Raw genomic sequence first — 12,495 nt, forward strand, 5'->3', positions numbered from 1 at the left:
ACCACCCACAACACCTGGCAACTGTGTAGCATTCCCTTAGCAAAACACCCAGACACCCAGGCAACTTGTCGCATCACTTAGCAAACACCCAGAACACCAGGCAACTGTGTGCATTCACTTAGCAAACCACCCAGAACACCTGGCAAATGTGTAGCATTCACCTTAGCAACCACCCAGAACACCCTGGCAACGGTGTAGCATTACCTTAGCAACCACCCGAACACTCCTGGCAGCTGTGTGTATAATTACCCTTAGCAACCACCCAGAACACCCTGGCAACTGTGTAGCATCACCTTAGCAACCACCCAGAACATCACCTTAGCAACCACCCAGAACATCCCCTTAGCAACCACCCAGAACATCACCTTAGCAACCAACCACCCTGAGCAACCAACGCCAGAACATCCCCTTACCTTCAGCAACCACCCAGAACACAGTATTCCAATTAAGACAAAGAAGCAGAAAGTGCTTTGGCCCCGTGTTGTAATGACAACGAAACGGATGTATTTCAGTCTGAATACTGTTTAAAAGCTCAGTTTATAAACCACTACATATATCGATAGAATTAGTATAGCAAAACAAAAGTTTGAACACAGTTTTAACATCAGTTGAATGTGCTAAATTCACGGTTTTTAAAACTTATAATATTCAGTCTGCATCCGTGATTTGAAAAAATGAAAATAATGATAAAAAGCTAATGTAATAAATAAAGATTGATTTAGTCGTCATAATTGTTTTAGGATTGTCATTTTTTGCAAACAAACCATCTCATTTAGACTGTATTTATGACAATCTTTATTGTATTCAGTAACATGTCGGGTGAATGGTTCCGCAGTCACTACAGCCTGGACTTTTAATGCATTCAAAATAAATAACAGTAGTGTCAGTAATACTCTCCATCGTTAGGTAACCGTGAAGATGTTGAGCACTTGCAATTTCACTTTTGAGCTTTACTGCTGTATAATTCCCCAAAGCTAAAGCCCCAATGAACACACATGAACACACTAAAGACTTTGGGAGTTCTTCCTGGATGTCTAAGAACAAAAAACAAAAATAAATCCATTTGACAAAGTCTGAGGTGCCCTTGAAGTAAGAAAAGATTTTTACAACTTCATATAAAAATACAAAATATACTTCATGTATCTGTTTTATAAAGCTCAATGGATTTCGTTCTGTGGTCCCTGTACTGATCCGGCGGCCGCTGAGGTCCCGCGGGTCCCCGTGTTAAGGCACTTGATCCTCACGCATGGTTTGGTTCTCGTTCCTTCTGGTTTCTGGTTTTTGGTATCAGCACAACTGTTTCACAGCTATCCAATCGCCAGTGTAGTTTCATATGGGTGTTTTTTTTTAGAGTCTGTAAAGGAAGTCAATTAAAGAGTTTAAAACAGATGTCCTCGTCTGACATCTTGTGTGAAAAAGAATTTAAAGTTCAATGTTTTTAATATAAATAAAATATATATGCATCAGAGTTTGTGAGCACAAAAGTTACACAATTTAAGAACAAAATATTTTGGGTTTTATGCTCATTTTGTCTTTCTAGATATGACACGTTCTTGACCTGCATTCACATTTAGTGGGTTTTTCTTTCTCCGGCAGTTTCACAAAATAATGAATAATTTAAGATGGAAATTTTGTGATCAGCATCCAGTTTTTTTTTTTCAGTTTGGGTTCATAAGTTGATGAAAATCTAACAACTAAATAAAAATATTAAATATAAATAAAACTTGATTTTACGTATATAAATTAATTTAACATTATTTTTAGTTAATAATTTATTCATTATTATTCATTATTATAAATGATTAATTAAAACAAAATAAAACACTAAAAAAAGTTAACTGTTTACCTGCAAGTTATGTGACTATAAAATCGATGCTCAGAGAACTACAAACATGTTGGTAAATATTAATTTAAAATCACAGGTTGTACTTTTAATTACCCCTAGTTTGAACTTTTTATGCATCACATTATTAAATGACAGAAAATAGTTGAACTTAAAAAAATATTACATATTTAAAATGGAAGATTTTTTTCCCTTACATTTAAATAAATACTACAAAATTTAAATATAGTCAATTAAAAGTGAAAAAATAATGCACTTTTCACAAAAACATCTTTGCATCTTACAACTGTGGGATTCTTTCTTATCATTCCAACTTTATATTTCACAGAAAGTAGTGTTTACATTTTCTCACACTTGCAGCGTTATATAAACTTCCATAGGTTTTGGTCAAATCGGTGTGCGTGCTACCTTCTGTCTGCCGCTCATCCATGTTTTAATGGAGGGCAGTAAGATGCTCCCAGCAAGTGGAATCTGAGCGGGATGATAAATCAACAGAGGCAACTGATATCAGAGACAGATGCTCAAACCCTCAAACCGATCTCAGCATGGGGGATACGCTACACAAACACACATCAAACATGAGTTTTCGGTAACCATTCATATTTGCTTTCCTCAGACAGACGTGTGTGTTTTTACCCTAAAGTGAGGGGATTTATGAGTCGCACAAAACATGATGGCAACCGATCAGCTGCAGTGAAACCAGAGGATTTCCTGAAAAACATCACACACATATAAACAGATTAACACACTTTACGTGGTCGTGTCACACATCAAAGAGTACGCAGATCAGGTTCGTCAATCAAATGAAAGTAAAAACCCGAAAAAACAAAACAAAAATTTAAATAATCATACCGAATAATGGTCTTAAACCAACAGACCCCGTATTGAAAAGACCCCACTATGACAGAAAACAAAAAGTGTTTCTATGAACGTGTGCTTCTCACCTTGTAGACAAGAAAAATATCAGGGCCATGAAGCTCAGCTGAATGGAAAATACTGAAAAATGGGGGGAAAAACGAACAATATTAATGATATACCTTGATAGACTTACAGCAAATATGTGACCCTGGACCACAAAATCAGTCATAAGGGTAAATCTTTTGAAACTGAGATGAATAAATAATCTCTCCATTGATGTATGGTTTGTGTTAGGAAGGACAAATATTTTGTCTGAGATGCAACCTATTTGAAAATCTGGAATCTGAGGGGGTGCCAAAAAAAAATCTAAATTATTTATAAAAATCATCCCTTTAAAGTTGTCCAAATGAAGTTCTTAGCAATGCTATTACTAATCTAAATTAAGTTTTGATATATTTACGGTAGGCACATTTTACAAAATATCTTCATGGAACATGATCTTTAATTAATTATCCTAATTTTTTTTTTTTTGTGGCAAAAAAGAAAAATCCATAATTTTGACCCATACAGTGTATTTTTGGATATTGCTACAAAATATACCCCCAGAGACTTTAAAATGACTGGGTTGTTTGTGCTCCAGGGTCACAGATGGTTCATGCACTGAAAACAACACTCACTGATGAAGATAACAATGAGCAGGCTCAGATGGTCCAGCTCTATGTTGGGGTTGGAGAACGTGTCGCAGAAGGTGGTGTAGATGATCATGAGCAGAACGTGCTCCCTGCTCACCGTCCCCGAACGGAGGCTTCCGGCGGTCAGACACTTCTCTCTCTCAGAAACCTCCTACACACCTACATGCACAAAACATGTTCAATCATAGCAGTGTCTTCCTGTTAACTTCACTTCTGCTGTTAAATCATTTAGGGAAGAAACATTACCGCGCACCCTAACGCTCTACTCCTTCCTCTTACAGCCACTATTTTGTCATTTTTTAGCATGTGAAATGAGATTCCGTGTCCATTCATGAATTGGATTTTTTTCCTCAAAAGGCACAGATTTCAGGTTTTATTATTGCACTTTTATTTATTGCTTGTCGTGTCCATAGATGAGTCCCCCAAATCAACAAAACGTTATCTTAATTAAGCATTAGAAAGTGATTTTAACTACTCTTTTTGTTGAACATTTGGTAGGTTGGTGTGAAATAACGAGCATCAAACCCACAACAATTTACTAAAATAACTCACTCACTCACCTGTCCGACTATGAGTGGGACAACCACCGTCATGAAGAGCTGCGAGAAGATGGAGGAGAACGGGACAGAAGACGAGGAGCCCAGCTATAAACATACACAAAAAAAGTATATGCACACAGTCACACAACATGCTTACTGTTCAGCACATTCACAATGAACAGAAATAACAAATAAAGTTATACTCACAAACACCAGCAGCAGAAGAGGAGTGAACACAATCCCCTGTGGACAGGACAGAGAAATGGGACTCTTTCACATTAGTGCTTTTATTTCTTTGTTCTTTTGTTGGTCTCTAATTTGTCTCTTTTCCTCCTTCCTCCCTTTTTTATTCTCCCTGGTATTACCAGACTTACCAGAAAAAAATGCCCAAATGCTGAAATTGAAAATTGCTGCAGCCTGTAATCGAAAAAAAAAAAAAAAAAAAAAAAATATTATATACCATTAAATACATAATGGCATACATAAAAAATGTTTATCTACTATGTGCACAAAGCAGTGTGATTTGCCTGGTTTGTAAAGTTATGATCTGTAGAACAATGTGTGATTATAACACAGTTTTTAACAGTTCTCTTTTTAAATCTCTGAAAAGTTCTGATAGTTGTGATTTTGTGGTGACGTCTGTTCATAAGGTTTTGATAAAAACAATTTGTTAAGTTGTTACCCACATCAGAATCAGAATCAGAAAGAGCTTTATTGCCAAGTATGCTTGCGCATACAAGGAATTTGTTTTAGTGACCATAAGCTTTCCAGTACAAGAGAAGACAACAACAACACACAGACAAAGAACATGACATGGAGGAATGTATTTGTAAAGTTGTGATTGCTGTGAAGAAGTGTGTTTTTAAAGTTGCAAAGGGTGTAAGCTTGTGAAGAGAATATATAAACTGTAAATAAAATGCAGTTGTAAAGTTGTGGTTTTTTTGCAAAGTTTTGTTTTGTGAAGTTGTTACCCATATGAAGGAATGTTTTGTAAAAGGTTGGGTGTAATGGGAAATTGTTTTGTAAAACTGTGTGATTGTTTGTGATTGAATGATAATGTGTTTGTAAAATTGTGATGAATGTATTTGTAAAGTTATGATTGTGTGAAGTTGTTACCCATATGAAGGAATGTATGTAAAGTTGTGAAGTGAATGCTGTAAACTGTTGAAATGTGTTTTGGTAAACTGTGATGAATGAAGGAATGTATTTGTAAAGTTGTGATCGCTGTAATGAAATGTGATTGTAAAACTGTGATGAATGTTTTTGTAAAGTTGTGATTGTGTGAAGTTGTAACCCATATGAAGGAATGTATGTAAAGTTGTGATTGCTGTAATGAAATGTGTTTGTACAATTGTGATGAATGTATTTGTAAAGTTGTGATCGCTGTAATGAAATGTGTTTGTACAATTGTGATGAAAGTTGTGATATTGTAAAAATTTGTTACCCATATGAAGGAATGTATTTGTAAAGTTGTGATCGCTGTAATGAAATGTGATTGTAAAATTGAGATCACTTGTGATGAAATGATTGCTTGTAAAGTTATGATTGTGTGAAGTTGTTACCCATATGAAGGAATGTATGTAAAGTTGTGATTGCTGTAATGAAATGTGTTTGTACAATTGTGATGAATGTATTTGTAAAGTTGTGATAGTTGTGATTGTGTAAAGTTGTTAGCCATATGAGGAATGTATTTGTAAAGTTATGATTGTGTAAAGTTGTTACCCATGTGAAGGAATGTATTTGTAAAGTTGTTAGCCATATGAAGAATGTATTTGTAAAGATGTGATTGCTGTGAAGAGTTAGTTTGTATACTTGCTGTTATGATGGATGCAAGCTTATGACGTTGTGACTATTGTTATGAAAGATTTGAATTTGTAAAGTTTTATTTCTAAAGGGGATTATTAGTTATTTATTACACCAAATGGTGTTTTTTTTCTGTTGGAAAGTTATTGTTTTTCCAACAGTGTGATTATAAAAATGATCATGACTTTACAGTGAGGTCTGCTTGTAAAGCTTTTTACGATGTATTATAGTTTTATCATTTATTTACCTCATTTCCTCCTACAGATTTAGTGAGGATGACAGCAGAGGAAACAGGAGGAGGCATACAAGCAACCGTCTGCAACCTGAAAGAGAAAGAGAGAAAAGTTAACAAATATTAACACACATAACTTCGCATTTAAATCACATTTGTTTTCCTGTTTTCCACTGTATATACAGACAGGAGTGAGTAAAGCTCTACTATAATTACCTTGAGTCACTTCAGGAAATTTCAATAAATGGTTGTGCTGACTCATAATCTTAAATGTTATAAAATCATGAAAGACTCATGGAGGTTGCAGGTGAACAAAACGAGGTGAACAAAACGACTCTCTTGCAGGAAAATAACCAAAAAGTGCCAACACAGAAGACCTCTGAGGTCCAGTTACACTCGACACAAACCTACCATTCAGCCGAGCGGTGATTGGTGTATTCGTGAACAGGTAGAGAGGGTGACTGTGTGCAAGGAGGAGGACTGAAAATACACACTCACCCTCTGAGAAGCCATTCGTTGATCGCTGTCAGGGCCAGAACTTTGAGAAGGAGCCAAATAGCGATGGGGAAAAATACTAGCGTGAATGTCTGGACGAAGAAATGCAACTTTACGTGCATCAATGCACTTGCTAGCTCCTGAAAACAGAGCAAAATAGACATTTGTTTTTAAAAAATCTATAAAATCCTAAAAACAAAACTGGCACCATCATACCTCTGTTTCAAGCCGACAGCCACTGTTAAAGAAATAACAGATTACTGCAAACATAGGTGATTGTGATCTCTGGCCGAAGAGGACCTGAAAGAGAACAGACTTTAATGATCATGGTGAAATAATAGCATTATTATGTACGTAAAATGGTATTTCCATGTTTTCAGACACTAGGGTAATGGGACTAGGGTAATAGCATGGCAATTTTGACAAGTAAGCATGGTTTTCTTCCATTTTTCATTGGCATACAATATAAATACTATCGTATATAATCACGGTCGTTAATCAGTATCACATTATAACCACGTACATCATAGTGCCCTCAATGTACTGTTTTGAAAGGGAAGGGATAGTCAAACTACATAGAGATCCACAATAACCAACTGATATATTGTGATTGTTTTCTATATTAGATATTCATGTTGGTGGAAAACAAACATATTGATGATTTTTGCTGTAACATTGCTGATCAATATCTATCTATCTATCTATCTATCTATCTATCTATCTATCTATCTATCTATCTATCTATCTATCTATCTGTATAACCTTCAAACTTAAAGGCGGTTTAAACAAACCAAACAAATCTCTATCAAGGCAATATTAATGTCCTCGCTTACATTATAAACAGGAAAAAACAGACCGTTAAAACAAAACTGCTCTCTCCCTCGAACAGGTTTATTCAGATTCGGGTGTTTCAACGTGTCACAATAATGACAACTAGCTACACTTAAAACAACCATCAACCTGTTGCCCACACAAACCACAGCCATATCATCCTATTGAGATCAACTTCATCATGAACCCATGCATTAAGACTGAGACATCCAATACATTTAACCCCAACACTCACACAATAACTACTTACACTTTATATCAATGCACAAACAATCAATCATTGATCACTCCCTTGTTTTGTCATATTCATGCATATGAGTCATACCGATCATTTCCTTACGCTGATCACGGCAAAAAAATGCTTAATTATCAATGCATTAACTGATTTGAAAGTTTTTATAGACATTGTCGGTCCAGAAAGGTGTTCCAGTCTTTCTCACCTCCTTTCACTCCCACGGACGGCGCGAGCTTGGCGCATGTGATGACGAGCACTATACCGATGATAAACCATTCTTTACGCACGCGAGCGATCAGACCCATCGCCCATCAAACCGACGAGCATTCAAAACCGACGAGCCTCTCTCTTCCGGACACATACGCGTTACCGTAACGACCGGAGTCCGAGCGCAACGCTTTTTGAATACATAAATATGAATATTAATTAGATCCAGATGCAAGCCCCGCCCCCTGCTCCAGGATTGGTCAGTGGAAGCTTCTTGCTTAAGCAGTCAGCTATCTGAAGTAGCCATAACAACAATAGTACGCTCATAAATATTTAGTCTACTACTGTTGCGTTTAGTAATCAAGCAGAATCGCATGCATTTGTATTTAATATTAATAAGCAAAGGCTTATGAATATTAAATACACCGTAATGACTCGTATCAGAGCGCACACAGCACAGGAATGCATAGCTGTTTGTTCTCTTAATCTCTCGCACCCACACATTTTCTGCATTGACTTTCTCATGATTATTCTTTGATTTAAAATAAACCATTCTAGAACATAGTGAAACTTTTTTTATTTATTTTATATTTTTTTTGTCAGCCAGGCCCCTTTGACCTAGCCTGTATATATATTTTTAGCTTGAAGTCAGCTTGAGATTTTAAGTTCATATTTCAATAATTTGATAAACACATAGTTTCACAGTTAATTGTCACGTGGCATGCAGGTAAACAAGAAAATGTTTTATCTTTTTCACAAGTGCTTTATTTTAAATGTTTTCATTATTTAATTTATTTAATTATTAAATTAGTGAAAATCGAAACCTTTCAGTTCGGGAAATCCAGATGGAAATGTTGAAAAAAAAACAGAATAAAGTCTTATTTTTTGTAATCATCTTTTTAATAAGTGATCACGGAAACCATTTCATACAAAGTCAGAAAAAAAAAATGAATTTACAGTTCACTGTTTTATCTCTTGACCCTCCATCAATGACTTCTTCATCAGGCATCATCATCATCCTCAGTGAGTGAATGGACGCACTGAACTCTGGACTGGATCTGGTCTGGTCTCCTCAACAGAGAGAGGAAAATCCACACAGTTATCATCCATTTCTGTGTAACCATTGGCTGTAAATTTAAGAAAAAATGATAATTACATCTTAAATCTTAATTCGGAAACAATCTCGTGTTAATAAAGAAGAAGAAGAAGAAGAAGAAGAAGAAGAAGAAGAAGGAGAAGAAGAAGAAGAAAATTACCCCCACAGGGAAAAACGGAAGTCATAATCGTCCAAACAGCAGACAGACAGAAGCAGACAGAAGATGAACACACTCCTGTAACATTACAGTCTCTTATGTTAGCAGTACATATAGTGTTTGTTCCACATTCCTGCCTCTACTACTGAAGCACCAGCACAGTTATCAGATGAAAGCTTATAATAAGAAGTCTGTTAGCTAGTTTTTAAACAATAACTAGAGAAATTCCGATTTTACCTGCCCATGTGTAACATATGATTAAATCGTCAGCTTGTTGTTTTACACACATGCACACAGATGTTATTTCACACACGACACAGTACTGAGATGCATAAGAAATCTTTAGAATAACAACCATAACAACAAAAGACAATACCTTATTTAAACTTTTCTGATAAGAAGTGTGCGATGGTTTCAAATGAACCAGACAAGGTGCCAGCACTACCAGAACAAAAAAAGCACACACACACACACACACACAAACATTTAGCAAAATATTGACCAAAATTCCTCCATTTCAGGCACCAGAAGGAAAAAAGCTTACAAATAATAGTTCATTTAGTAAGGTTATTTTTAATAAAGCTAATTTTTCATTAAATAAAATCCTTTTTAAAAACACACACACTCATGCCCGTTGAAAAAGAAAATGACCACACCATCCCCCTTGAAATATTTGTACAATTCGACCACTGATTTCAGGAAACCCAGATCTAAAGAGCAAAAATGTAAAGGCATGGAAATGCTGACAAAGAATCAAACCTTTTTTGTAATCATTCTTTTAATAAGTGATACAGCAAGCATTTCATAAAAAGCCAAGAAAAAAAAGTGAATTTCCAGTTAATTGTTTTATCTCTTGACTCATCAAGCTGCTCTTCATCATCCTCATCCTCCTCATCATCCTCAGTGAGTGAATGGACGCACTGAACTCTGGTCTGGATCTGGTCTGGTCTCCTCAACAGAGAGAGGAATATCCACTTCTGTGAAACCATTGGCTGTAAATTTAAGAGAAGATATAATTTACAGCTTAATCGCGGTGTATTATCCTTTACTTTTGTATTGGAAAGGCGAGGCTTAATGCACCTGTCGATCATCGCCATGACGAAATAATCTCCCTTTGTGTGTTAAGTGTGTGACTAATTGTGAGTACCCGCTCTGCTCTATAGACTATTCTTTTTAATCCTAATATTCAGTAACGAGACATTTTGGTATTATATCTTAATTTATTATATCTTCAGTATTCAATAAACCCCTTTGACTGAAGTTGACTGCCTGATCCACTCCTGTGTTCTGACCGACACACCAAGAAGAAGGCTAGAGAAATCAGAACCACTTTAGGATACAATCCTAGTTCAGCTCCTTAACATTCTGAAACTAATTAATTAATAAGTTAATACCGCGTTCTTTCAATGAAATAAAATAAAATAATAAAAAAAAAGTAAGAAAAAAACTACTCCCACAGGGAAAGACAGAAGTCAGCATCTTCCAGAGAGCAGACAGACAGAAGACGACGGATGGAAACATGTGTGTGACTGCAGAACCTGGACAGTGACATTAATAGCACTCAGTTACTCATGCTGGCAGTCTATATATATATATATATATATATATATATATATATATATATATATATATATAAACTTTTGATTTCTGACAGGGTCAGTCAAATGGAAGTGTTCGCTGAGAGGTATGCACACCTGTGTCTATTCTATCCCCTAACACTGACCCTCACAAGAAACTTTCTGCAAGTTAGTTATAATTTTAAAAATATATTTGGATGAGGAAATGACACACATGAAATTGTTTCTGATATTGACTGCACACTGTAAGACATAACGTGCTTGTCTGTGTGCATTAACAGAAGATGAGGGCAAAAACCTAATAACTAGCTGGGAGACAAAGTCCATACCATATTATACCATATCAAAAAACAAAAATAATGTTGCATGACACCCCTCTCTAACCCCCGATGGCTAATATTTTTAATTTGGCCTCAAAATAATAATAATTAATATTTGTATATAAAATTAGAACATCCTATGTAAAATTCACGTTTTTATGAAGATCTGCATTTTATTATTTTTTTTATTCATGGAATAAAAAGACTCATTTAAAATGCTAAACAAACGTTAAATAAAAATGATTCCTTTCATTATTTTTTAACAAATAAATGTATCTATATTATAACATTTTAGTACAGAAGATTTTCACAGAATGAAAATGCCCCTTCCTTTCGTGAGGAGTCAAAGTGAAAGTATATGAACCTGAAAAAAAGTTAAACAAAAAGAAACTATGAACCTGAACCAAACGCGCTCAAAACTGTTCAGTGTTTTTAACAACATAAAGTGCATTTTATGTTTCAGACATTTATCGGAAGCGCAAGTGTCTGAGAGTGCAGGTCAGTAGCCAGACTCCGCTACCCACCACAACACAACACAAACCGTTCAGAATTGCTGTTGTTGCCTTTCCCAACTATTTTATTAACAGCGTTACAGTAATATTTAGTTGTAGATACAATAAACAACATATATTTAGTATTTTTAAAATTTTCGATTTTTTTTTTTTTTTTTTTTTTTTACAGTTTATGAGAGTTTTAATAAAATATACAATAGTTTATTGACTCACTTGTTGTATTGGAGCTTTGCATGTTCGATTAATTGAATTGAACTCTCTTCCCTGGACTTGGAGGAATAGCCTACTTCTCCCAGAGCACAGAATGCAAAAGCCTATACCAGAAGAATGATTCATACTCAGATAGAAGATACTTCCTCTGATATTACTAAGTAGGAGTGCCAATGAATTGGGGACATGTTTATTGGTCAAAGGAGTTGAAAGTGTCCAATTGTCAGTCAAGCCCGTGTGGGAAAACACACCTTTTTTAAGTAAAGTTCAGCGAAAAAACAAATTAATCAAGTAACAGGAAACTGTGGAAAGAAACTGTGGTAAGAGAGGGTTTGCTTATTTTTGTTGTTGTTATCACTAGAAGGCAGTATGTAATGGATGACATAAAGAGCACAACGAGGAAAGGGACTCGCTGTGAAATTAAAATGTCGGCAGAATTGAATGAGAAACAGACTATTTATTTGAGAAACACAACATCTACCTCCACCCGAAACCTACCTCTTACAATACAGTAATTGTTGTTCAGCGTGACAAATATTACTCAATATTGATGTGGTCGTGCCCTGTAGCCGCAGCTGTATCCCTTTTTCAGCCTCAACCAAGACAGATTGAGTCCCAAGAGCATTTTTGAAGTTGTAACCACTGACCTTATCCGAGTGGTGAGGAATGTGAAGTGGAAAGTGTCAGAATAAAAACTTGCTGCAAAACAATAGCACACCCCTCTGGGATTCAAGTCAGTTTTAAGATGTGATTTAATTGTGTGAGAATCCTCTCTTTTTTCCGTTGTTCTCTGCTCTTTGTAGGTACAAATGTTACTCACTTTTTAACCCGCAAACAAAAGTTTTAGACCCGCAAAAAAGACGGCAGATGAGAGAGACTCATTTGTGG

At 35.6% G+C, this 12,495-nt stretch overlaps 1 protein-coding gene and 1 pseudogene across 1 annotated transcript; both read right to left on the reverse strand.

The window, feature by feature from the left end:
- Nucleotides 1-2,475: 2,475 nt before the first annotated feature.
- On the reverse strand, nucleotides 2,476-6,584 carry LOC109084389 (sodium/bile acid cotransporter 7). Its single transcript, XM_042750528.1, is given in 9 exon segments — nucleotides 2,476-2,554; nucleotides 2,788-2,839; nucleotides 3,379-3,490; nucleotides 3,492-3,530; nucleotides 3,532-3,552; nucleotides 3,954-4,037; nucleotides 4,140-4,202; nucleotides 5,983-6,058; nucleotides 6,466-6,584. Coding segments are annotated over 9 exon segments (645 nt in total).
- LOC122134588 lies at nucleotides 4,291-7,913 on the reverse strand (annotated as a pseudogene).
- Between the last annotated feature and the right edge of the window lie 4,582 nt (nucleotides 7,914-12,495).

The sequence above is a fragment of the Cyprinus carpio genome, chromosome B23, assembly GCF_018340385.1.
Source record: "Cyprinus carpio isolate SPL01 chromosome B23, ASM1834038v1, whole genome shotgun sequence".
Taxonomy (NCBI): Eukaryota; Metazoa; Chordata; class Actinopteri; order Cypriniformes; family Cyprinidae; genus Cyprinus; species Cyprinus carpio.